This window comes from Gallinula chloropus (assembly GCF_964237585.1).
Source record: "Gallinula chloropus genome assembly, chromosome: 1".
Lineage (NCBI taxonomy): Eukaryota > Metazoa > Chordata > Aves > Gruiformes > Rallidae > Gallinula > Gallinula chloropus.
The window spans coordinates 125540078-125565276 of NC_140085.1; the positions used below are offsets into that span (position 1 = coordinate 125540078).

A 25199-nucleotide genomic window follows, 5' to 3' on the forward strand; every position below is an offset into this window, starting at 1 on the left:
AAAGGCATCAAGACTTTGGAAAAAGTGACTTAACAAACCTGAACAGCTACAAACTGTGAATACTCACCAACTTCCTGTGAAGTCTTAACAATACCTAGATTGTCCCTCAACCAACGAACAACAGCACCGGCGATTGCAACAGATCCCTGAAGGAAACAAAATCACTACAGCATTAGGAGACAACAACTCATAGCTTTGTCTTCCCTTTTAGAAGGCTGAAGAGCAGGGGTAGCTGCAACCTCCCATTGCAGGTTTACAATCTTAATGTACTCCCAAGAATGCTCACAACCAAAGCACAAGTTTCTGTGCAGCTGGATACTGCTGTGTCAAAATGGTAGCCAGTTACACAGGCTGTAGGTAGAAAAGGGGCATATTGCACAATTTTTTTTTTTTGCATGGGTGGGGGGTTTCCATGACATTTTGTAAGCAGTCTTCTTGTCTGTCTAATTTAGATCTTCTCCTGCATATAAAGGGATGTGTTCCAGTAGCCTCATCCTTCTTTTGCTGATAACTTAAGCATTTTATGCTTTGACTTAATAAAACAAGATTGACTAGGTCTAGTTAATCTACATACAGACAGACAGAAAATTCACGTGTTTGCATTTGCCAGCAAAATTGCTCTGCTACCTCAGCAAATGGCCCTGAATGGCTCCATCATATCATAGATAAATGACACAGCTCCCTTCTCACTCCAAAGTCCAAAGGGACTTGTCTACAAGCCGGTCTTAAGTCTATTAGACTAATCTTCAAGTAAAATGGGAGCAGCATTGTATTTTCATTCAAAGCCACTGCTAGAAGGAGCAGGGGTGTTCTCTAACCAGCTAGCTATTACAGTAACAAGATACAAGTCTGATTAAAAGAAAAGGATGAATTCATGTTTTTTGCCTCTCTGGAAAGTGTCTTAACCAGTAGACTGTAGATGATTCTAGCATGGGCATAGGAGAAAGGACAATGTATCTTCCGTTGAAGACACTTCTTCAGACAATATCATTAAAAGACTTGGAGATAAGGAAAAAGCAAAGTACACATGCACAAGTTTCAGCATGCAGAAATACAAATCACTCTCAGGAAAGTTCCAGTTATTGCTTTAAGAACATGGGTAAAAAATAAAAGACACCTCTTACACACCTGCACAACATGAACACCCCAAAGTTTGCCAGAACATGGCAAATGCTAGATCCACTTTTCTTAGAGAAGGAAAAGGCAATGAACACAACCTCCCACATCCCAGTATAGTAGTGTAAGCCACAAGCTATTCCCCCAGTGAAGAAAATCCTATGTGTTGTCTTTGCCTGTTCACATGGAAAACACAGGCTCTCTACAAAAGCTCAACAGCAGCAGAGAATTCAGTATGCCTGTTTTGAGAGTAACTAGTAGATCGAGCCCACTAAGCAACATAGATGGAAGAATCATCATTCTGTTTTTTCCTGATGAAGCTTTGGTGCCAAATAGGTGTTCAGCTGATCTGTGCTTCACAGAAGCACAGCTTTAGAACAATGAATCCTGAAGTTAAATTAAAAATCCAACTTTCTATGGAATTTGGATGCCCTCAGAATTCTGTGGAACATGGAGGTAGTAAATTCTGGAAGTAGGCACCTTAGTAGGCAAAAAAAAAAAAAAGCTCAATTGTTAGAGGATTCTTGTCCCAGAAGTTTGATTGAAGTTAGAGGTAAAATCCATTAGAATTAAATGAAAACCAAACACATAAATTTATGACTTTTATTATGAGATGATAACTGAAATGCAAGTTCTTTTTTCACCTCTTTTTTTTGAACCAAATTTTAGAATTTTTTTTCTTATTTATTTATAACATTCATGAAATATTTGAAAGACTGTGGAACAGAAAAAATGTTTTATCCATCATGCCCTGAAAATATAACTGATGCAATGTAGAAGTAGTTTTATTAGATTATGTGATTTAGATTGGAGATAATAATAACCAAAACCACACATAAGCCTTGAGGCACACAAGCTATAACACAATTTTGATTTCCATGCAACTGAAGATAACGTAAGGATACTACAAAACAAGAACTGTAAAAGGAAGAAATCACTGGACTTACCTCTAGTGCGTAACAAACAGGTTTGTCTCTGCCCAGTTTATAAGCTATTGTGGTTAGAAGACCATGCTCAGAAAACACAGACTAAATGGGGAAAGGGAAAAGAAAAGGTAAAGCATGAACAGAGGCAGAAAATATTTAAATACAAATATTCAATTTGTAAGAAACAAGAGACAAAAACTTCACTGGAAAATAAAATATGGAAAGTTGAAACAAAGTAAATTATCAGTCACCCTAAATAAACACCCTCAGATTGCTGGTGTTAATTCTCATTTCCACAATCTGCCTCAGATTTTTCCAGTCTCCTTAGAGCAAAAAATTGAGGTCTTTGAATGAGAAGGAAGCCAAAGCAATTATAGTTATTATTAATTTAATAATAACTATAAAGAAACAATGGGAGAAAATGAGGGGCAGAAATAAAATAGACAAGGAAAAAGCATGTGGTTAGGTAACACAACATGCAGTACTTATGGGTGAGGTCAAGAAACATAAACAAGGAAAGAGAAAGAAACTTGCTATGAAATGTTCTTTTTGGAAACCTAAGGAGCTACAGAATGAAGACTTAGTGAAAGACCTTGAACAAATTATTACTTTCTATTCTTTCAGATTTCAGTATGCACTTTCCTTACCTCTGGCAATATAGTTGTTATTAGTAAGTTTAAGAAAGGTTGTACTCAAGAACTTAAAAAAAGATTGTTAAAGAAAAAAAAAGAACAACTGAAAAATGCAACTGACCTTCTGACCTGTATTGCACAGCAAAAAACATCCTGTTCCATACCTAGCAAGAAAGCAAAGTTAAAACCAAGATGTTTAAAGGATAACCTGTTACTGCAGCTCATGAGTCCATGACCACTTTTTGCCCCTTGAAGGCTGCCATTAACTAATGATAAAACCATGCTCAAAAGTTAATTTAAATGCAGCCTGCAATTGAAAACAACCTTAGTCCTACATCTCTCTCTGGCTATTGCTTGCAAAATACTTGATCAAGGACTGAAAACCAAGTGAATTCCATTTTGGTGGCAGTGTTTACCTACTTCAATTTAAGCTGATTATGAAAGCTACTTTATAAAATCAATATTTCACAATATTAAATTCAAGCTTTTTAAGGGGAAAATTTAGGAACCTTTGTTCCTATCACAAAGAGGGTTTTCTATAAACGTATTAGGTTCAAAAATTTCTAAAAATGGCATGTTTCTCATTTGAAGACCACATCACAAGTATGTGTGCATATGCACACATAAAAGGACAAAGTTTAATAAAAGGAGCACAAAATCCACTCTATTTAAGAAACTATGAGTTCCCTACCTTTTTAATATCCTGAAAATCAATATCTTAAAACAGCATTGACATAGTCTTTGGTTATATTTAGAGAGAAAAAGGGTAAAGCAGTAACATAAATAGATTAAAAAATCGCACTTCTGGTTTAGCTGTTTGGTTTTTTTCAAAATCTCTTTGGGTTATAAAAGTATTCCTTATAAGCACACTTTGTGACAATATTACTTAGAACAATGTTGGTTTTGCTAAAATAGAAGGCCACTATCCATTCAATTTGTGTACAAGCATAAAAGATAAAGTGAAGGTTAATTACCAACAAGAATAGATTTATATGTAATTAAATCCATGAAAGAGCCATACTGTGTATATACCTACATGCTCAGTTAAGCACATGGCTGTAAATGGAACGGCAAGTCGTTTAAGCAGAGAGCTTTTCCTCATATGAATGTTTGATTACAGCAGTTGCCCGATTTAACTGATCAGCTATTTTAAACAAGGGACGCTGAGACTAAGAAATAGAAAAAAACACCCCACAAATGTAAAATTCTACACACTGACCTGGACACAGGAGCAAAACAAAGCAGTGCGACTGAGAAGAACCCTTCCCATGTAGCAGTGTTGTGGGAGGTTTTGTCATTCAAGTCAATGCGGTCTAACTCACACAGCCTGTATTTGTTTGACTTTAGGTCACAATTTTAATGATACTGAAACTGTTTTAACCTGTGTTTTCCAGAGTTTAAAAATAAAAACCCTCCTGTCACACAGAGATATTTCCTCACAGTGACTCTGTTTCAAAACATACCTCACAAACCATGTATTTTTAATATCTTTGCTATTTTATATAAAAGTCAGGACATTGTTTACTTTGTAGGTCAACACAGTTAAAAGGTAGAGCTGTAGTTATGCGGTAACTAGAAAAGCACTTGGCAATCAGCTTGAAAGAGAACGTAAGAGTAAATTCAAAACAGAACACTGTGTTTATCTTAAAACTTTCACAATAACTTACGTATTTTTTGCCTGCCCATCTTGAAAACACATTTGCCCAACAAGAGCAGCAGACTGGTCACCCAAGCACTGAAAAGAGATATTTTTATTATAACCTTTTAGCAAATGTCTGCCCATGAATCATATACATTAAAAAAGGAATGTGAGCTGTAACATTTAACTATAATTCAAATCTCTTAGGAGCCTGCAGGTTACCAAAAGTGAGAAAAAAATCTAGAGATACAACCTGTGCTTTTTACCATTTTTCTTTTACAAAAACTGCAAATGAAAGATGTTCTACTTAGGGTGAACAATTCAAAGAAACCAAAATTAAAATTTACTATCTTTATCTGCATGTTTTATTGGGAAAAGCTGAGAATCTGCTCAGCATTTCTGGAGTATGTATATACTGAACTCTTTCTACATATAAAGCAGATTGCTTCCATATTGTAATGTTACTCCTAAGTTTGAAACAGCACTACATACATGCATTAAAGCTGTGAGCTGTATTTGCACAGCTAGATCATAACTTAATAATGAAGAATCCAGTCAAATAATAATTCAACTTCAAAAGTTTACTCTGGGTTTAACATGAAGTAAATATCCATCAATGTAATTTGTATCAGGATTCACCCATCTTAAAGCCAGTAAAGATAGGTTCATGCAGTACCAGGTTCTCATGCCAGAATCTGCGTTGAAGTAGGACTTACCCCGGAAATTGGTACACCTGTCAAAGCGCCAGATTTCTGATATGCAAAAAGAGGGAGAGAAAAAGTTCCAGATTAGTTTTCCATGGCAACAATTTAAGGCAATGAAAAAGAAGCTAAACTTGTATGCTGAAAGAAGACAAAACAGAGTCACAGAAGCAACATGCTTCAGTTCAGGTGTACATTAAACTAGAAGTTAGCTCATGACTAATACACTATTAAAGAGAGAGCAGGAAATGTACAGGTATACTTTACGTCACCTCAACAGTTCTTAACATAAATTTTGTTGAAATTGTAGTGTACAGAAAGTCAGGTTCCATGTAACCCTGTGCAGTCAGTGTCCAGTGTAAACCATGAAAGTGCAAAAGTGGTAAAGTGACTGGAACCAAACGTGACTGTGATGACACACAAAGCGTATACAGAGGCCTCATGTTAAGATACAGCATTTTATGTCTCATAGAGAATTTCTTTCAAACACCACCACACGGTTGTTCAGTTGCACCCTTCCAACACGTATCATAAGAAATTCGCACCCTGACAATGTTTACTTATTTCTTTAAATTTCTTTATGCAATTGTGAAAATGCATTTTCAGTGAAGCCATGCAAGTGCATTTCCAATCTGAATTTTTTTCTGTCATTTTCATTTGAATTAACTGGATTTAAGGTGAATGAGTTTATAAATTCACTAAAAAAATCTCAGCATGATTCTGAGGTTTCACTTTAATAGAATGAAAATTTGTAAACAGAATGTCTCACTTTCCTCATGATTTCATAAGATGAGACAGCCAACATTTATTAGCACTACAAAAAGAAATATTCAACAGCTTGCAAATTAAGGCACATACATGAAGGTTACATTTTACAAACAACTTTGGCACAAACTCTAATTGTAATATCTCAAATTTGAAAATACCTGCCAAATTTATTGGCCTAGAAGGTATGTTTTTACTAATCCTGAAACCAATGGAAATGCACGGCATCTGAAGAGAATGGATAAGCCTAATGGAAGCCTCTACTCACCAGGCTAGGACAGATTTTCTACAGTCAGCAAAGGGAAGAAAAAGAAACAAAATGGAAGGAAAGAGGAAGAGAAACAAAAGTTCAAATTTCAAGTGACCAGCTATTCTGTTTCAGTTGCCAAGTAGCATCTTTTTCCCTTCATCTCACTCACTTAATACAACTCACTATCATCTGGCCAGTGAACAATGGCTTCTAATGGAATCACCATTAGCAGAGTTGCATAAATACTTACGGTTCAGGCAAGCTAGAGTTATATTTTAAATAAAAGTCTCAGAACTTGTCTTAGTAACAAAATATCCATATGTTCTTAGCATAGGGCAAACTGGGAGTAAAAGGAATGCAAAATCACAACATCCAGTTTATCCAATTCTGAGGCTTTTATGAATAAGTTAGATGCCACTGTATCAGAAGAGTTGGTGCTATATCAAAGTAAACTGGAAACCTCAGCCCTATGATAACAACTAATGATGTATTTCTACGTAATATTCACAGATGTGTTGGAAGCAGTGTGATTAAAAAGACATCACAATGTTCCAAAATATTTTCTTTTACTGAGTGCTACATAAGTATACAGAGCAAGGGGAGTTTATTTTTCAAAAAGAAGGCAATCTAAGGTGTCAGTTGTGATTTTTCACTGCACAGAAATTGATTGATCAGTTATGTGGAAATAAGACATTACACATCTTGTCCAGTCTTCTTAGATCATGCAGACTTCCATAGCCACTTTCATCTATTCAACTGTACATGAACAAAAATATTGTGCTCCACCAATAGCATTCTCATTCTTTTACTCATTATACATTTCATTTTGATGGGTAGTTTCTAAATGAATACGTAATTGTAATAAAAAAAAAAAAATCAAGTTTTTAACCTTATCAAAAACCTTTCCCGTCTTGTTTTGTCTCTTTGACACTTTAAAGAGAAAACAGATATTCAATCTCATGTAATATTACACAACAGTAGCTAATGACGTATTAATCATAAATCAAACAATATTGACATAGAAAAAGCCATTAGTCCTTATCTATAAAAATTCTGTCAGATCGTTATTGATACAGTTATATTTTTACAAAATTAACTTCACATATACACAAGAAAACATACCATCAGGCCGTAAATCTCAGAGGAGCTTCGTACTTTTGGAAGTATTTCCATAGGAATATCAAAGAACCTGAACATAATACAGAATATTTTTTATATATGGTCAGTTTTAAATCAGGACATATTTTGCAAATGCAAATACTTAAATACTTTTTAAATATATGTAAAACAGTATATGTTCAGGTATTTTGAAGACATATCCAACTCTGTCATATAGGAAGCCATTCCTTTTCCAACAATATCTTTGTAAGATTGTTGTTAATAATTTATATTTAAAATACAGACACAATCACTGTAACTGCCTTACAAATTTGATTAAGGAATAGAGAAACTATTAAATGTAACTGTTTCCAGGAACCAGCCTTCCATCTACAGTAAAAAAATCAAGGCTGTGCTACTTTTAATTAATCCACAGAGTTGTAATTTGGACATCCAGAGAACAATGAATCCTAATTATTAATGTTAACAGTAAATCATAAAATCACAGAATCATAGAATATCCTGAGTTGGAAGGGGCCCATAAGGATCAACAGTAATTGCTAATCTTAGTCTAGACAAGAAATTCTTACTATTAAATGAGTTTCTTTAACCACTACATATAGAATCTATTGAAATAACATTATACAAAAAAACCCCAGCCTACTGGCAGAGCTCAGGATCCCATTCCAAGGAATGAATGTTGAACAACATTGTTCTACTGGCATTGGTTACATCCGTACAGTGAACACCTCCATTCTTTCCACCTGTCAAGCACTGAACAACAACAACAAAAAAAAATCAATAGTATTTGCAAAAAAAGCCACCCCAAAAACCAAAAACACCACCAAAAAAGGGGTTTACTTCATCAAATCCCCCCAGATTATTTTTACATTCACAAAGCTTTCAGCTGAGGACTGGGAACTCTGATACTTCTGCAACAACTAATGAAGCAGACCTGATATAGTGGAACAAAGGCATGAGAGAGTGTACAGTGGTACCTCATGGATTCTCATATTGTAGAAGTAGCTAATTAACCTTTCCAAAGTCCATAATTTTTTCAAAAGCATAAGCAAAATTCTATAGCAACCTAAACACGGTAAACCACACATAAGTGTCTAAAAAAAATATTATAATAATAGTGATATAAGATCAGTAAAAGTTCATCTTGTAAGGAACTTTAATGAAATTTCTTTAGTGGCTTGTATTGACATCACTGTGGAAGCAGTGTGCACTGGGTATCACAGTACTTTGCACAGAAATTTGCATGATATGGAAATGAATTTGAAAAACAGCAATAATAAACACACAAATACCTACCCATATAAGCCAGGAATCAATAGTCCCAAACATAGCTCTTCCATCATCAACTGCCTGCTTAATCTCTTCCACATTATCCAAAAGCCATCGAAGTTTCACTGCACTAAAATAGGTGCTAAGTGGAAGACCAGTCCTAAACTGTAAAATAAAATCAATTGAAAAAAATAATTTAAAGATCATGCAAGTATTTTTTCCATGAATAGTGTAGTAATGTATAATAAATGGTGATAGTAAGTGAAAAATACAAAGACATATAACTCAAGAGAAATTACACAAGCTCGTTATTTAAGTGAATACCAAGCATCAAGACACAAGTCTGAAACTATCAAACCCAAATGACCAGTGCATTAATGGATAAAGATCAAAGCTGATCTAAATGTAGTTCAAAGACCATTTACGTGGAAATAGTTGTTTGCACAAGTCCTGTCTTATCTCCAGATGACTAAACAATATTTTGTTATTTTTGTAATGGCAACAAAAATGAGCAGCATGACACCAGAAAGATTGAATTTGTATTCCACCAGAACTTAAAAATCGTGGGTTTTCTACTTGCTCTTAATTTTTTTGGTGTGGTGTTTACTGATCGTTGGATAGGTGGCACATGATTAAGTCTCACTAATGATTACTCATTTAACTTCTCTAGTGAGATATATAAGGAGTGTAAATCAGTTACTTTGAAAAACATTTTTGAAGCTGTAACTGACGTACTTTATTTTGGGGAATTTTAAATGCACATCTCCAGGACATTATATACTGTAGCAGTATCAGTTCAGCCACTATTTAAAAACTCTGAAATATCTCTTACCTTAAAAAATGCTTTGTTTTTTCCTGGAATTCTTTTAAGAAGCCGCTCAACTGTTGATTGGGTTCTCAGGTCAAGCCACACTAAAATCACAAAATTAACTGATCAACTAGTCTAATACATGAAAAGTGACATGTACAAGCTTATTCTACAAAACTAGGGCTTTTCACAATAAATTCTTGTCTTTACTTTTAGCTTTTCATGCAGTTGAAACAATATGGTATTGCTGTTGTATTTTTAAAGCACTGTTAATTAAAAATGGTTAGATAAACTCATTTGATTTAGAAGAACAAATAATTTGAGATTTTCCACACAATAGCATATATATATATTTTCCTCTATGACTAATACTACTTTGTTTACAGCAGACAACTGTCATTAAACTAGGAAGTTAAAACAAATAATAGGTTGATTATTTACTAACACTATGAAAACTTTGAACTGAAGTGCTGTCTCAGTTATCAGGGTACAGCTGGGCTTGGGATAAAGCTATAAACAACATGTATCTGAATACAGAAGGGTCCTGGGTTTTTTTCAGTGATACTATTGGAAACTAAATCTGGCATTTGACATGGCCTAAGAGATCAAATTAGACAATTACCATTTCTCAGCTGACATAATCTGAAAAGCCAAGATAAATTAAAAATAAAGCTGAAAAATCAGTAAGTATTCATTAAACCTACATTTTTCTTTTAAAAATAAATCAAAAATATCTTGAAAATATAGTAAGATCAGTTATAGAGAAGCTTCATTATATGTAAGGGATGTACAAAACCCCTGAGGACCACTGTTTTTGTTAAAAGCCCATAACACAATCTATTAACATTTTAGTATTAAATGAGATTTGCACAGAAAACTGGGAAAGCATTTTTCTACAACACACTCATTTTAGGATATTACATATTCAGAAACCATAGTGATTACCAATAGCGTTATAAAGAGGTTCTCCAGTTGTCTTGTCCCAAACCACTGTTGTTTCTCTCTGATTGCTGACTCCAATGGCTTCAGGACAAAATAGAAAGAAGTATCCTTTTCAGAAGGTTTGTTTTCCCCTTTTGGGGGGTAAGGGAGGGAAGTGAGAGGTGAAGAGGAGGGAGGAACAGGTAAGGAGAAGAGGAAAGTAAATGGGAAATAAAAAGCTTCCAATTTTTTCATGTCACAATCTAGAAATACTATTTCTTAAACTCATTATTCAACTTCTGCTGCTTAACCTATGTGCACTTTTGTTTGTTTGTTTTTTGGCCACACACTGAGGCAACAACACTGACAGGGAAACTAGCTATTCCCAATAAGTCCTAATTTAAATGTCTCTCTGATTTTGCAAGATTAGGTTAAGTCTACTTTGTGGATTCTGAATTGCTAATATACTCAAAGGACCTATTTTCTCATTATTCTTCCCAGAATGCTTTCAATTCCATTTTAAAATTTTCTTTGAGGTCCAGAAATGCTGAGACCTTTCTACTGACTTAAAAACTAGACAATCTGACTTGCTCAACCATGAGGTATATTAAAGCCCTCAGTTACCCGTAAGTACCAGGAATACCTTTTATGTTAGTGATGTCTATGTTCAGTTGTTGCAGTTTCTCACAGGTCCTTTCCACACATTCATGGACAGACTTTAGTATTTCCTTTGGATCTTGTTCCACCCATCTTTAACAAATAGTAAACATCAGTTAATAAAAAGACAAAAAAAAAAAAATCATTTAAGGAAAAGAAGAAATTCTAGTCTGAAAAACCAGCTGAGCATTTTGACACAATCATAAATACAAAGTATGTTTTACATATCTAGAAAAAACATAATGATTTTCAAACCCTTTTTAAACAGTAAGATGTATTTTCACAACAAAACCGAAAAATTTTTGTTTTGCTTTATTCTATACAGAAGGCTTTGGCAGCAAATGATAGGTCAGTTGAGAACAAACAAACCAGAAAAACATCTCATACAATAAACTAAGCAATTTCTATGGACTAAACTGGAGTCAATGATTAAATTGCAAAAATTTACTAGCTTTACCACTGTAAATCTCATTTAAACTTCAGTTTTAAGCTTTAAAGTTTAAACTTGTAATATGTTAATGAATGGTCAGAGTAAAGCAGTATTTTTAGTTTATGTAACTCCAGAACACATACCAGACACCAGCTATAACGGGTTTCTTGACATTTTTCCTACCACACAGTGTTTTATAGTGGTTTTATACTATGTTCTTAATAACTATTAATCAACCTCAGTTTTGATCATTCATAGACAAGAATACATAAGCTTTACCAAAATGTACACAAAAAGGGCCCACAGAAAATTCATACCCTTCTTTAGGGAATTTCTGCTGTATCTCAACTTGATGGTGACTCAAGAGCTCTGCTGTTTTTGCATTAAAAACCTGCAAATAAATTACACAACAGAATTTTCTATCAACACAGACGTTTAAACAACAGTAAGTTAACATTTATTCTTTTGAACAAATACAGTGCTGGGATAATTGATATTCATTTTCTATCATCAACCCAAATATCTATATAACTTTGATTCAGATATATGAATTTTTATAATAAATTAACTGCTTTTTAATGTTGATGGACTGGGAAAGAACCGCATTTTTTGTTGTGGAAGTTGCAGAAATTAAACTAATGATGCATTTTAGAACATACCTCCCAGTAAAATACCCACTGTTAATCACAATAACTTTTCTTTAGTTCCTGCTCTAATACTCTAATGCCTGTCTTATGCCTTTTCTTTGGTTAGCTCACCTTTAGGAATAGTGATTTTAAGAGACAATCGACCAAACCATGAAGAAAGAAAAAGCACCTAAGCAGAACCCAGTTTGTTTGAAAACAAACCACTAATACAGAGCTCATAAACAGTCTGACAAGAAAAGAACATCACTGCAGTAACATAACACATTCAAAAATAGAAGAATGCAGAAAAGTGACTTAGATTTGTATATACTGCTATAGAAACCAACAGAGTAGAGAATCCTGAGGACTGTACTAATGGCTATTCACAAGTTAGAGGCTCTGCCTTGCAGCTAGAATACACAACGATCTTCATTAACCATCAGTGGCCGGTTTCCAAAAGTAATCTGCTGTGGCCAAGCTAAGAGAACACCCAGTAAAACACCCAACTTAATTGGACAATAAGTAAACCAGCGTAACTGACTGGGCAGTGATGAAGTTGCTGTTAAAATCGCTCTTTCTCACTAGCACCATGCAGAATCTTCAGGGACTGGGAAAAAAAGTAGAACCTAACAGCACTCTGGTGACTGCAGAATGTGCCCGTAGGTCACCATTCTATCTTTTTATGGCAAGCAGAGGAGTGTCAGATTTAGGAACCACTCTTGTGCTAATGGTAAAAAGTTTAGTTGTATCCGTCCACCCTAGGATATAACTAAATCTTTTATAGAATTCCTTGGTAATACTCTCTTCTCATTCCACAAATGTTAAGAATTTCTCTTAAAGCTTTTAATCCATAAACTCTTGATTTCTGTACAGTTTACTCTGAAACTATTAGAATAGTTTCATCTGACAAAGAGCAGATGAAGTTCTGATTCCCCCAGTTTCTTTGAAACCTGAAAGTGTATCTTTTGGGTGAAACTTTGAAGTTTAGAAACATTCTAGTCACATATCACAGAGTAATTCATGCTGAAAGGGACCTTGAAAGATCTCTAGTAAGACCTCCTGTTCAAAGCAGGATCAGCTATGAGATTAGACCAGGTTGCTCAAGGACTTTTTCTAGGAAAGTCTTGAAAACCTCCAAGTATGGGAACAGCCCAACCTCTCAGGAAAATACTAAAAGCTAATTTTCCCCCTCCACTGCCCAGAAAAGAAACCTTAAAAGGGTACATGTTCATCCCTTTTCTGTTATCAGTTGGAAAGATTACATTAAAAAAGCACTGATGTATTTTTTTACCATATTTATTTATCTGTGTTTCATATACCAGCTTAGTCTCTTAACATGTAGCTATCCTAACAAAAGGGAGAAGATTGTCAATACCACATGTTTGGAAGGAACTAATATAACGGGATGTGGCTCTTAAAATGCTATACAACATAATTAATTGGAGAGATTAAGTTTTGCATGTCTACAGAAATGGTTTTTTGCTTAACACAGCATAAAAAGCATAGTAACATTCCTAAGTTTTTATGATAAAGATAGATGACTTTTTATGGAACCTGTCTGTATCTGACCTACTAACAACGTTAAATACCATTTAGTAATCATTCAGCATTCAGTATTCCTTGAAACAGCAGGCAGTGCATCAAGATTCTTACTGTTAGTAGGAAATAAATACAGATTAAATGAGACAAGGTCATTCATTGAACCTGGAGTGTGTGACCTGCAGATAATAAAGGGTGAAGCTTGAACACAGCAAGGCTTTTTGCCTCCTTCTAAGCAAGCTGTGCTAATGGTAATAAATTCCCAACAGAAGCAAGAACACTACAAACGCACAGATTTTTTTTCATGCCCACAGAGAAGAACCAGGCAAACACACTCTCCTAATCAACCACAAACAAAACCACAAGCTTATAACATCCTCAACAAAAGCAGCAGACACTCCCTGTACCTCAGGGCAAGGGATTAAAAAGTTTCACTGAGAACAATACCATGTTCTACAGTGATAAATGGAATTCTGAACACAAAAGGATGCCAAACATAAATGAGTCATTAAATTTAAACTACAAAATGATAAACAAAGCAGAGAATAAATGGAACAAATGGGACATTCCCTCTTTACACCATCCCCCCCCAAAAAAAATTGCAAAAAGATACCCCCAAAATGGTCCTTGCTTCTCTCTGACAGTGGTGTAACAGAGGTTACAATAAGTATGAGTAATTCAGATAAAGTCAATACATTCCTGTTGAAACAGGTTTGAAGTGCACTTCTGTCACTGCTTTCCTTCCTTTCATATTCATTAAGAACTGGTTCCAAATTATGATACTGATCTCTTACTTTTTGTAGGGGAGGCGAGGGTGGAGGTGGGGGGTGGGAGGGAATCAAAGTCAGTGCAAGGGCTGATCACCTAATTCAAGTGCTTTATAGGGTCTCTAATATAATACAAGACATCACACGAAAGGATGCAGTCGCATGGAATTGCATTGAGCCTTTATCAACTGAGTGAAAAAGAGTTCAGATCCATCGGCTGTAACAATTTTCAAAGAATGAAAAGAAATATGAGGCTAACAGAAACATGAGGCTCATGGAGGTGATGCAAGAAGATTTTTACAGGTAACACTGCCTGCTGTTAAAACTACCCTGCATCTTTGTGAGTTTCTGTTAAGCCCGAAGGAACATCTACGGATTTACAGACAGAGCTCAGAGCTGGGCTCAGAAGCTGCACTGAAATCAACCCCACGGGGGAAGAAGGGCAGACTAGTATTTCCACCTGTAGCATTTAACTATGATTGACAGGCAGGCAGACTTTGTGAAGAAGCATGGTTTAACAAAGCTGCTAGGAATGATGTCTGATGGTAAGATTGTGACCAGATGACCAGACCTCCTTCCCTGCAACGAGGAGGTGCTTATGACTGTGGGAAGAAAAAAACTACCGTGTATTTTAAGTGACAAAAGCTAAAATTCAAGGAAAAATCAAAGTATTTGCAATATTTTAACCCTTCTTGTTAACTATACAATCAAGTTTTGCTTTTTCCCAAAATGTCATGTTACTTCAGTAGAAGGGTGAAATGGATTCCCCACTGAAGGGTATACTCAATGGCTACTAAGTTTTTCTTTATCTAAAGCCAGCTTTTGTTTTTGTTTACTGAAGGAATGGTTACAATGTGATATAGCTTTATTGGGATATTTATTATGAAAGTGAAGGAAGAAAGAAATATCCCACTGAGATGGAAAACAAAATTGCGGCTGACTGACAAACCTAGAACCTCAAGTAATGTGTATGTGCTTCATTGTACATGTACTTCACCAAATATTTTGATTCTTGCTGTTCCTGGATTAAATGGCAGAAAGACTTCACCCAGCAATAACCTTTCAAGAGATGTGGCAGTGGTTCAGCTGGCCATCAGCTCCTGATCCCAAGACTTTTAGCAAAAGAAGGTACAATGGATTTTTATGCTGATTCTTGAATAACATAAAATGAAACACAAGAGATGTGAGTATTTGATGAAACCATTTGTCAAAACATCTCAACCAGAATTTAGTCATCTGGGTACACTTGTTTAGTCTACTCAATTTATTTTCCTGCTTAGTATCTTTCAAGAACATGAGTCTGAAGCAATTGCAGTGGTACTCGAAGCACTGTGCTCTCCTTGGTAACTCTGAATCTGTCATCCAGGTCCAACCCAACTTAACAGATCTCAAAAATAAAGTCAGCTTACTTTGCAAAAGCAAGTAGCTTAGCAAAGACCCAAATCAAGGTCCCCAGAGGGTAAACCTACAGCATAAGGTAAAACTGTATGTGTATTGAGTGTGAGAGACAAGAATAAATAAGGAGTCACAGTAACAGAAATGCACTGAAGTTCTGATGCTCCTTTATCATCTGTGCTTATACAACCTCATTCTCATAAGCAGGAGAATCTCTCAAAACCTGTGCCTGTACACAAAGTAATTAATTCTGTAAGGAATCTCTGAAAGTTGTCCAGTCCAGCCTGCTGCAATGTAAGATTAAATTTAAAGTTAAACCAGGTTGATTAGGGCCTTTTCTTGCCAGCTGTTAAACATCTGCAAGGATGTACATTCCACAGGCTTTCTGGGCCCCTGATCCATAGCCCCTCATAATGAAACATTTCTTCCTTACATCTATTTGACTTTTCCCTTGTCACAATTTGTGCTCATTGCCTGTTACTTCTTCTGTGCACACCTGAGCAAAGGCTGGTTCTGTCTTTCCTACCGACTGGTTAGGTAGCTGAGGGCACTTCCCTGTGATGAACGAATCCCTGATCTCCCAACCTCTCCTTGCACACCTCCTGCTGCAGCACAGCGATCATGTTAGTGACCTTCTGCTGAACAAAATACAGTGCTTCAAACTCTCTCCTCCTCTGAGGGGACCAAAACCAGACACAGTGTTTTCTGCTGCTTCCTGAGTGCCACAAATGGCAATAATTGCTTCCTTTGATCCACAGACTGCACTTTTCTTAATGTGATTAATCTTCACCATCACAAGGACACACTGCTCACTTACATTCAATTTTCTGTTCAGCAGGAATCTGGGTCATTTTTCCCTGAGCTGTTTCGTAGCCTTCTGTCCTAAGTGCTAAACATTACTGAACTTCATGAACTTCTGCTAGGCTCCTTCTCCAACTGGAATTCCAGTCAGCCCCTCCCCCTAGTCTGTGGTCATTTGCAAAATTGAGAGGGCATTCCAACCCACCCTCCAGGCTGTTGATGACAAATAGTATGAGATATCAGCCCTCCCTACTGACTGCTGTGGAACACCACTTGTAAATTGGCCACCTGTAATTGTAAATTTAGACTCTGAACTGTTGGCACTACCCTTTGACCAGCCAGTTTTTCACCCAGATATCTTTGACCTGCTCAAAATTGCATGTCTTCTTAAAACACTAGGCAACGGCTGCACTGTACTACTGAATAGACATGTACAAAGTAGCCATGAATTTGATTTTGACTGGTGACTTGGTGGAGGTGGAAACTTTGGCTTAAAATATTTCAAAGCAAAGTCTCCCTTCTAACTGTGGCAATCTCTTTCCAGCACAGAATTATCCAGATACATATGCTGTTATCTGAATGACTGTTGTGACTTGGACACTTTGCACACTTTGACCTCTTCTTCTCCCATATCCTGCATTATGATTTAATTCAGTGATGATATATCTTTTTTACTGAAATTCACATAACTTTATTATTATAATAGCTTGATGACACTGCCAAGTTTAAGTCAATGCTGTATTTTGAAGCAAATTAACAGAAACTGAGATGGATAGAATAAGAATTTAAAATTGACTAACACAATACACTTTTTTTAAAAAAATGAAGGTAAAAATTATGGCCTCTTATTTATTTGTGTGAGCACCTGAATCCTCAAACACAGGAAACATAACTCATGTAGACAGAAAAAAACCCTCACTGATGAATGCATCTAGTGTAAAAAATTCCTTGTTAGAAGAACTTGCAAAAATACTTGTAAAATAGAGCTTACAGTATCTCTTTTAGTTCTACTAGGGTTATCCTTTCGGGCTAAAAAAAATTAACATGGCATATAAGTACACCAGATATTTATCTTCAGATGTTACAGGGAACTTTTCCAAATTCTTTTTCAAAAAGGACTCCTGACTGACACTCAAGATAGCCTGCTGGTGTCATTTGTCAGTTTGGAGTTTCTCTCCACCCCCAGATCTGTGTTTTGTCATTTGACAATCCCATGAAGGTCATGATATTGAGTAATAATGGTAACACAGGTCAAGAAGATATTCTAGTGTCCTGCTTCATGAAAGAAAATTCCACATGAGAGAAGCCCCAACAAGGACAAGCCAAAACATTCATCATCCCAGTTCAAAAATGTGCATATCTGACAACATTTTGTATCTAGTCATTATCTCTATTCTACTTCCACAGCAGAAATTATCACTGGGATTAGAGGCAAATTACTGACTAGGTGACAGGACATTTGTAGAGATTTTGAAACTGGAAGTTTATATAGTAAATTTAATATTTAACAACATTAATTACTGCCTATTGCATAATATGAAAATAACTAGATCCTTAAAGGTGCATATACATATATATATATAAAATAATCCTCCCAACCTTAAACAAACTATTTTCCTCCAGAGTTTCAACTGGCTCATCTTTCACAAGGTGTACCAGCTCAGTCACCTGAATACCTACAGTGCCCAGGATGCACTGACACGAGGGTGGCAGCATCTGGAATTGCAGCCGTCACTCCAACAGGCCCAAGCAGATTTCAGAGGGGGACACAGCAGTCACTGCATCGTCTGAACAGCACCGAGTCACAGACACTGAGCTCATTCAATCTATCCCTCCAGCGACCGAGCACCTTGTCCATTTAATTTCATTCAGGACAAGATACCCGACAGCTTTACAACACACGCAACTCGACGCTGCGGGATTTCGCGGCCCCTCTCAGGCAGCAGCCAGACTCCCCGGCCTCCGGGTCTCTTTGGGCCCGGGCGGGCGCTGCCGGTATCAGATCCCGGCCCGTTTCCCCTCATTCTCCGCGGGACGGCGAACGCTTGCCCGCTCCCCAGCGCGACGGGAAGGCGACGGCAGACTGACCCCCGCGGTTCGCCGCCGGTCAGCGGCTCCGTCACGCCCGTGTCCACCGGCGCCCGCTTCTCCCCGCGGCGCGGCAGCCCCGGCTTGCCATGGGGCTGAAAGGATGCCGGCCCAGGGCAGGACACGGGAGCCGAGGCAGCGCCGAGCCGGCCCGGCGCGGCCCGCTCCCCCTGCCCTTCCCCAAGGGCACAGGAGGGGCCGGAGGCACCTCGCGAGGATGCGGGAGGGGGAAGGAGCGGGAAGCAGCGGCTCCCTCAGGCCGTGGGGGCTGCCGCCCGCCCTCCTCCGCGCCCGGGGCCGCCCCGAGCCCCGCGATGTGCTCACCAGGAAGCGAGTGGAGCTGGTACCCTGATCGATGGAGCCCACCAGTGGCCCCAGCACCATCCGGTCGGACGCGGCCATGAGCCCCACTCAGCCGCCCGCTGGGTCCCCTCAGCCTACCCTCCACCGGCGGGTAACTCCCGTAACGACGCTGCCGCGGCGGCTCGCGGCCAGCGGCGCGTGGCGGCCGGGGTGAAACCGGCGGGAGGGCGGGGCGGGGGGCGCTGCCGCGCGTATTGTCAGGCGGCAGCCAACCAGCGCTCGGGGCGCGGCGGGGGCGGAGTGGCGGGGGCGGGGCCGGGAGGCGGGGGCCGCGTCACGTGACGGGCGGCGCGCGGCCGTATCAGTCGTGTGTCCCCGTCCCCCGTCGCCCTCGCTCCCCCCCTCTCCCCCCCGCCTCCTTCCCCGCCAACCGTCCCCTGAGAGCCGTTGGCGTGAGGGGAGGCGCGGGAAATCTGAGGCGTTTCCTGAGGGAAGTCCGTTTCGTCTGGCGGGGGTCTTCGGAGGGCAGAGCCTGCTGAACGGGGTCCCGGCAGCCCCAGTCGGGGGTCATTTGTGCCTCGCGGCGGCGTCCCCCCCCCGGGCGCAGCCTGCTCCGCTTGCGAGCTCGGAGCGCGGAAAGAAGCTCCTCCCGGGCCCGGAGGCGGGAGCCAGCCGCGGAGGTTGAGCGCTCGGGAGGTGCCAAGCCGGGATGTCCGCTGGAAACGTTCCTGTTCGGAGCCAGAATTGCCGAGGAAGTGTTGAAAACTGAGCCACCCTAGCCACGGCATCGGCTGGAAAACCGTTTGCAGCCCCAAAGGGGCGTGTTCCAGTCTTTCAAAGCTTTACCCTGCGCCTAGCAAAAATGGTCATTAACTTAAAGAAACCCCGCACAAACATCTTGATCCTCCTTTGTTGTTGTATGTTGGTAACTAGTGCTTCAAGAAAAACTGCTGGTGTTGCAAGACCCGTGGCAGAATTGCAAAAGCGAGCAGTGCTGACTAAAGCACATGAGATGTTACCTTGTGCCACACGGTGCCAGCAAGTCAGCCCCCACAGACACCATTAAATTCGTCTTTGTTGTAACTCCCCGTTAGTGGTAGCTGTCTGAACTCATGGCGTTTTGCCGGCACCGCTGCCTGATAAGCAAAATCTGATTGCCTCCTCTCGGTAGTCTCTTGCGTGACATCTTACCCAACGCTTCTGACATGCCATTTTTTTATTTGCTAGCACTTCAGCTAGCTTCTGGGGGCCTTGGACGGGATGTGACAAGCGCTATCTGCTAATGTGTAATGGATAGCAAGGGATTCAGTTGCAGCCCATAATTACAAAATCTGAAATGAGACAAGTACAGTTTAGTAATAAGATCCATTTTTTCAAGAGTGAGAGCAATGAAACACTGGAACTGCTTACCAAGTGTTACGAAGGATTCTCTATTATTCTAAAACTTTGTAGCAAAGACTGGTATTTTTTCTTAGAACTTAAGCTGTAGTTCGGAGATCAGTTTGCTCAGGGATGTGCTGCAACCTATAGAGAATGATCCATGGCTGGTCATGCTAGAATGCCTGTAATGATTCCTCCCAATTTTGCAGGAGACCCCCATCCTCTACTTCAGTTGTCACAGTATACGGTGCAGGCAGCTTCTACTCTAAAGACACAGGGAACAACCGCAGCTGACTTTAAAATCTTATGCAAGACTACAGCATCTCCATGTAGATTAGCGAGTCAAGGACTTAATCTCATGGGATCTTAGTTAGGTCAGAATTCATTAGTATAATTGCTAGGAAAAGTGTGGGGTTTGTGTTATCTTTTTTTCTTTCTAAAACTACCGTATGGTGTTTTGAACGTATTTTAACTCAAGGTAAGGCATGACTATTTTCAGCGAAGGCTGAGCTATCTCAGGATCCACAAAGGGAGGAAGCAGTATCATGACCGATATTTATGAAGAACATGAAATAGTACTGCACTTACGTAAAATTTATTGAGATCACCAAGTTACAGAAATTTTCCAGGAGGTGCAGATCTACCATTTTCTTGGATATTCTTTGGCAGTGCCTGCTCTTTAGACCAGGAAAGAGGAGGGCTGGCAGAGACAACCTATGCCATTTCTTTAGACTGCAACAGACACGCAAGCAAGAGAGACAGAAGGAGGAAGAATTTTGTCAGAAACTAGAAAATAGTCTCAGGGAAAATAGCTTGTTCTTCCTAGCTTGTTCAACAGTGTGCTCTTTGTTCTTTTCCATTTCTATTCAGACCTTGAAGACAACATTTTTTTTTCCCTGTGGCATTTATTATATAATACCTGAGTGTTACTGTTTGCAGAGTTATTAGTACAGGTAGTGGGTGCCATCCCAAGGAGTCTGCCTGCAGGGGAAGGAAGGGTGTCCATACCTTTACAGTAAGATGGCGTGAGGCTGTGCTCTGCCAAGAGAGAGCTTTAAATGACTTCTATCTTCCTTTGAAGGAAGGAACATGGATACCTGTGTGAACTAATTTCTTCTGCTTCTGGCTCAGATCTCACTGAGGCAAGTCTAAATGGTGCAGCTTAAGTTGTTAGCTATTCTGTACCCCTACTGAAGAATGTATAAAATGGGGGGGGGGGGGGAAGGAGAAAAGGGGGGACGGAGGGAGTCAAGCTCATATCTAGCAAGTGCTAGTTGAGAGCCTAGTATATATATTATTTGTGACACAGGGAGAGATTTTAGAAGTTACTATATACTTCCTATAACAATTTCAAGCCTGGCAGAAGTCATGGAAGCTCCCATTGATTTTGGAGAACTTTAATTTGGTTCCCCAAAATAATACGTTAGGAAGATGGCAATGTTTTCATTGCGGATTCCTGCCAACGGTGCTCTTTATCCACATGAAAGTTATTGACCTCTTGTTCTGCAGACTGAACTGGAATGGAAGTTTTCTCAACCTCTGAATATAGCCCCCTGGCTTTTGGGATATTTTAAGGTAGTGAACACATTTGAAACACATTCATTAAGCACATGAATATTTACAACACATTTTTCAGAGACAACATTATGGTTCCTAAAGAACCATTTTCAGTATTAAACTAACCCAGTTGTTTGCTTTTGGTTTGTGGTTTCTGGTTTTGGTTTTGTTCCCCCATCTCAGCAAAATGGAGGGATGTTGGTGATTAAATTCTGCTCTTTCTGGCTGATTCTTTTTTATTGACCTCAAGTTAAGGACAAAATGTGACTGTGTCAGGCTACTCCAAGCATGTGATACTGTGTGAGTTAAAGAGTGGATGCCAGTGGCCCACATGTCTTTCCCTTCTGTCTCTTAGTGACAGAGGGGGCTTGGCTATTGGATCCTGCTTTTCCTTACTGACATTTGGCCTTTGTGCTCGCCCAGGAAGAGTCAAAGGCAAATATTTTGACCTAGCCTGGAACAGGTGTAAGCACAAAGTGTGCGGTGTGCCAGGATAGGGAGTCACGCTGTCACATACACCCTTTTGCCTACTGGGAAGATGAGTGGTATGTGTGAGAGCGCGTATGGGGGCACATGTGGATAAATTCAGACTCCCTCGCTGGCTCAGGGGGCAGACACAAACAGATCATGACCTTGGCTGGCAATGCCCGTTCATTTGTCTAGATTGTCTGCAGCACCTGTACGCAGGGAACCTCTTCACAGATCCCAAGGAAGGAGATTAGAACCCACAATTCTGTGTTCTCTCTTCTTGGTTTGTTTTGGAAGGTGTCCACGTGCAGTACTCTGTCACCATTTGGCAAGAACAGTTTTATTGTGAAGCCACGACTGCTGTGATGCAATGAATGTCTTGCAGGATGTGCTTTACTTCTGACCTGATATTAGACAATAGTTTTCCCTGAATGACATTTTATATTTAGAATCACTCTCACACTGTTCAAGCCCTGAGCAACCGTTGCAGTCTTTCTGGTGGACAAAATTAGAACAGATTAAAGAAATTCATATTGTAAAGGCAACTAATACCAAGTATTTTGAAAAGCAGCCATTCTGCCAGTAAATGTTTGCATGCATAGTATTACTCAAACAAAAATGAGGAAATCGGAAAAAATAATCCCCATTAATTTCACATAGATTAAAGTAAGCATTCCTGGGAATTAAAATAAGTAATTCTGAGAAATACAAATATTTGTTAGTGGTATAGTGGATGTTCCATGCTTCAGAAACCTTAACTCTGAGATACTTGGGCCTCTAGCTTCCACACAAAAATATGGCACCTTACTGCAAAATTTACTCCAGGAGGAAAATGTACACGGCACTGAAGGGACGCATTAAAACAGAGACACTCCTCTACTGGTTTTGTAGCAGCTGCAGTTTGTTAGCTTTTTGTTCTCTTTTTTTTTAAAAAAACGTATGTTTATCAAGTTATTTAATCTAGTTTATGCTCCACAAACAGATGATGGGACCAATTCTCACAGGCTCATTCTGTCACGTACTTTTGACATCACGTTAGCAGCGGAAAGGCATCTGCTCCTCATACAGGGCATCTTTTCACATGTACCTTTCTTTGCATGGGATATTTCCAAAATTAAGTGAAAATTGCTATGTGTGATAGTAGGGTTAGAAAAAAGGCGAATTGCTCTAAATACTGATGTCTGACACTTTTGTCTCTAGTCCTGGCTCAGGATTGAAAATTGGGTGATACACGCTCCAGGCTCTGGTTTCCGTATGTGGTGAAGATACTAAACCAGAGAAAAAGCTGTGGAACTGTATGGGAGTCCTGAGGTTATCACTAGACTGGATAAATAGATGCTCTTAATCCTGCATGAAACTGAGCTCTTACATCACACTGAAGAGCTAAAGCAAAGCAGAAGAAAAATGTTTCAAGTGAGAGGTGCCATATATCCAGAGAGTGTACAGAGGGATAGTGTTTATTAGACCATACTATCAAATTCATTTTATAGAAATATATTTAATTATATTAAGGAAAATCCATATTTAGTATCCTTAAGAAAATATCTCCCAATGTTTAATTTTTCTATTTCAGTGTGGTTATTACATGCTGTGTGAGTTGCTGTGTGACATCCTCAGAAAGGGCACCAAGAATTTAGTGCCAATTATTATGTAGTGGTCTAGTCATTTTCCCCAGGTAATTAGATGTCCCGAGGATCTGTACATTCCTTTGTCTGTGAACTTCAAAAGCTTTTGAAGTGTTATCTCTACCGAACCTCTTGTGGAAGTCTAATGCTCCCAGCCATTTTTTTACAGATATGGAGAAAGGCTCGGGGCTGCAGTATTATTACTGGCCAGTGGTCATGGAGCAGGCCCTTAGCAGAGCAGAGGTAAAGGACAGCTTTCCCTCAGGTCCAAAGGCACTGCATTCCTCAGCCACTGCATTTCTCAGGAATCACTAACCGCATTCTTGTCGACCTCAAATAGAACAGGACCGAATTATCTAATAATAACCAGCAGAGGCAGGATTCTACCCAGTAAGCAGAGCTAGACACACATAGGTCTTAATGGACCATGTTTTTACTACTACCAACCAGACCCCGGCTGTGCACAGTTTCTTCTTGTTGTGCAATGGGTCTGGTTTTTGTTGGATCCCTTCTTGAGTTGTCTGAGCTCATTAATATGGCAGAAAACATACCCAGACAAAATAAAATCGGGTTGTTTTCTGCCAAGAAGCTGAATTGACTCACTCACTGTAATGAGTGCCAGAGTTGGTGCAAAGCAGAACTTTCCACAGCTAGGAGCATGGGAAAGGTTAAGAATAAGTAGGAGATGATGAGGAGGAGACTAAGAGCAGCATGAAATACTCAGCAACTGCAACCTCTTAAGATTGCCTCAGCTGCTCATAGACCTTCAGCCTCCATATCATCAAAGCAAATGTTAGCTATCAGTTGGGAAAGTCTGGAGATATTAATGGCTAGGCTATTGTCATGAAGACTGAACTACAGTATCTGTTTCTGAGAATAATGCAGCGCTGTTTCCAATTTTATGTCACAAAATCAGGGTATCCCATAAAACTTGATGGGAGAGCTCAGCCATACAGAGGTCTTCCAGAGATTCTTCGTGCTCTGGTTATATCCTAAGGCAAAATTAAGTTAGTTACCAGTAGCTGGAATTCCTGGGGACTGGTAGGTAATGTACTAAGAGCATCTGAGAGAGCTGTGTTTGCTCAGCCATAAGAAGAGAAGGCCTAGATGGTATCCTACTCCTGCTTATGGCTTCCTAGGGAGAGGCTATAGAGGGGGTGGATCCAGTCTCTTCTCAGGGGTGCATGGTGACAGGATGAGAGGGAAGAGACACCAGTTGGAACACATGCAATTCTGTTTGGATGTAAAGAATACCTAGAAATGCACAATATTTTTTTAAAACTTCCCCCCTTCCACGACCAGAATTGTGGAACAGTGGCCCAGATGCCCAGAGAGGCTGTAAAATCTCCATCCTTCAGGATACTCAAAATTCCACTGGATGACGCCGGACCCCAACCTGCTCTAACTGTGCCTGCTT

At 39.2% G+C, this 25199-nt stretch overlaps 1 protein-coding gene across 3 annotated transcripts in view; it reads right to left on the minus strand.

Annotated features, from left to right (window-relative positions):
- Positions 1–18851, minus strand: part of GK (glycerol kinase) — a gene marked incomplete at both ends in the record, with an annotated part of 33895 nt that extends 15044 nt beyond the window's left edge. For 2 of the 3 annotated variants that reach the window (XM_084269941.1, XM_084269939.1), the window contains 13 exons: positions 68–146; positions 2064–2144; positions 2796–2838; positions 4342–4409; positions 5030–5065; positions 7152–7218; positions 7792–7901; positions 8445–8582; positions 9250–9329; positions 10171–10248; positions 10790–10896; positions 11551–11624; positions 18774–18851. In XM_084269941.1, coding sequence (XP_084126067.1) covers positions 68–146; positions 2064–2144; positions 2796–2838; positions 4342–4409; positions 5030–5065; positions 7152–7218; positions 7792–7901; positions 8445–8582; positions 9250–9329; positions 10171–10248; positions 10790–10896; positions 11551–11624; positions 18774–18851 — 1039 coding nt within the window. Of the gene's footprint in view, positions 1–67; positions 147–2063; positions 2145–2795; positions 2839–4341; positions 4410–5029; positions 5066–7139; positions 7219–7791; positions 7902–8444; positions 8583–9249; positions 9330–10170; positions 10249–10789; positions 10897–11550; positions 11625–18773 lie in introns of all 3 variants that reach the window. The other variant, XM_084269940.1, reaches the window with a different exon arrangement.
- Between the last annotated feature and the right edge of the window lie 6348 nt (positions 18852–25199).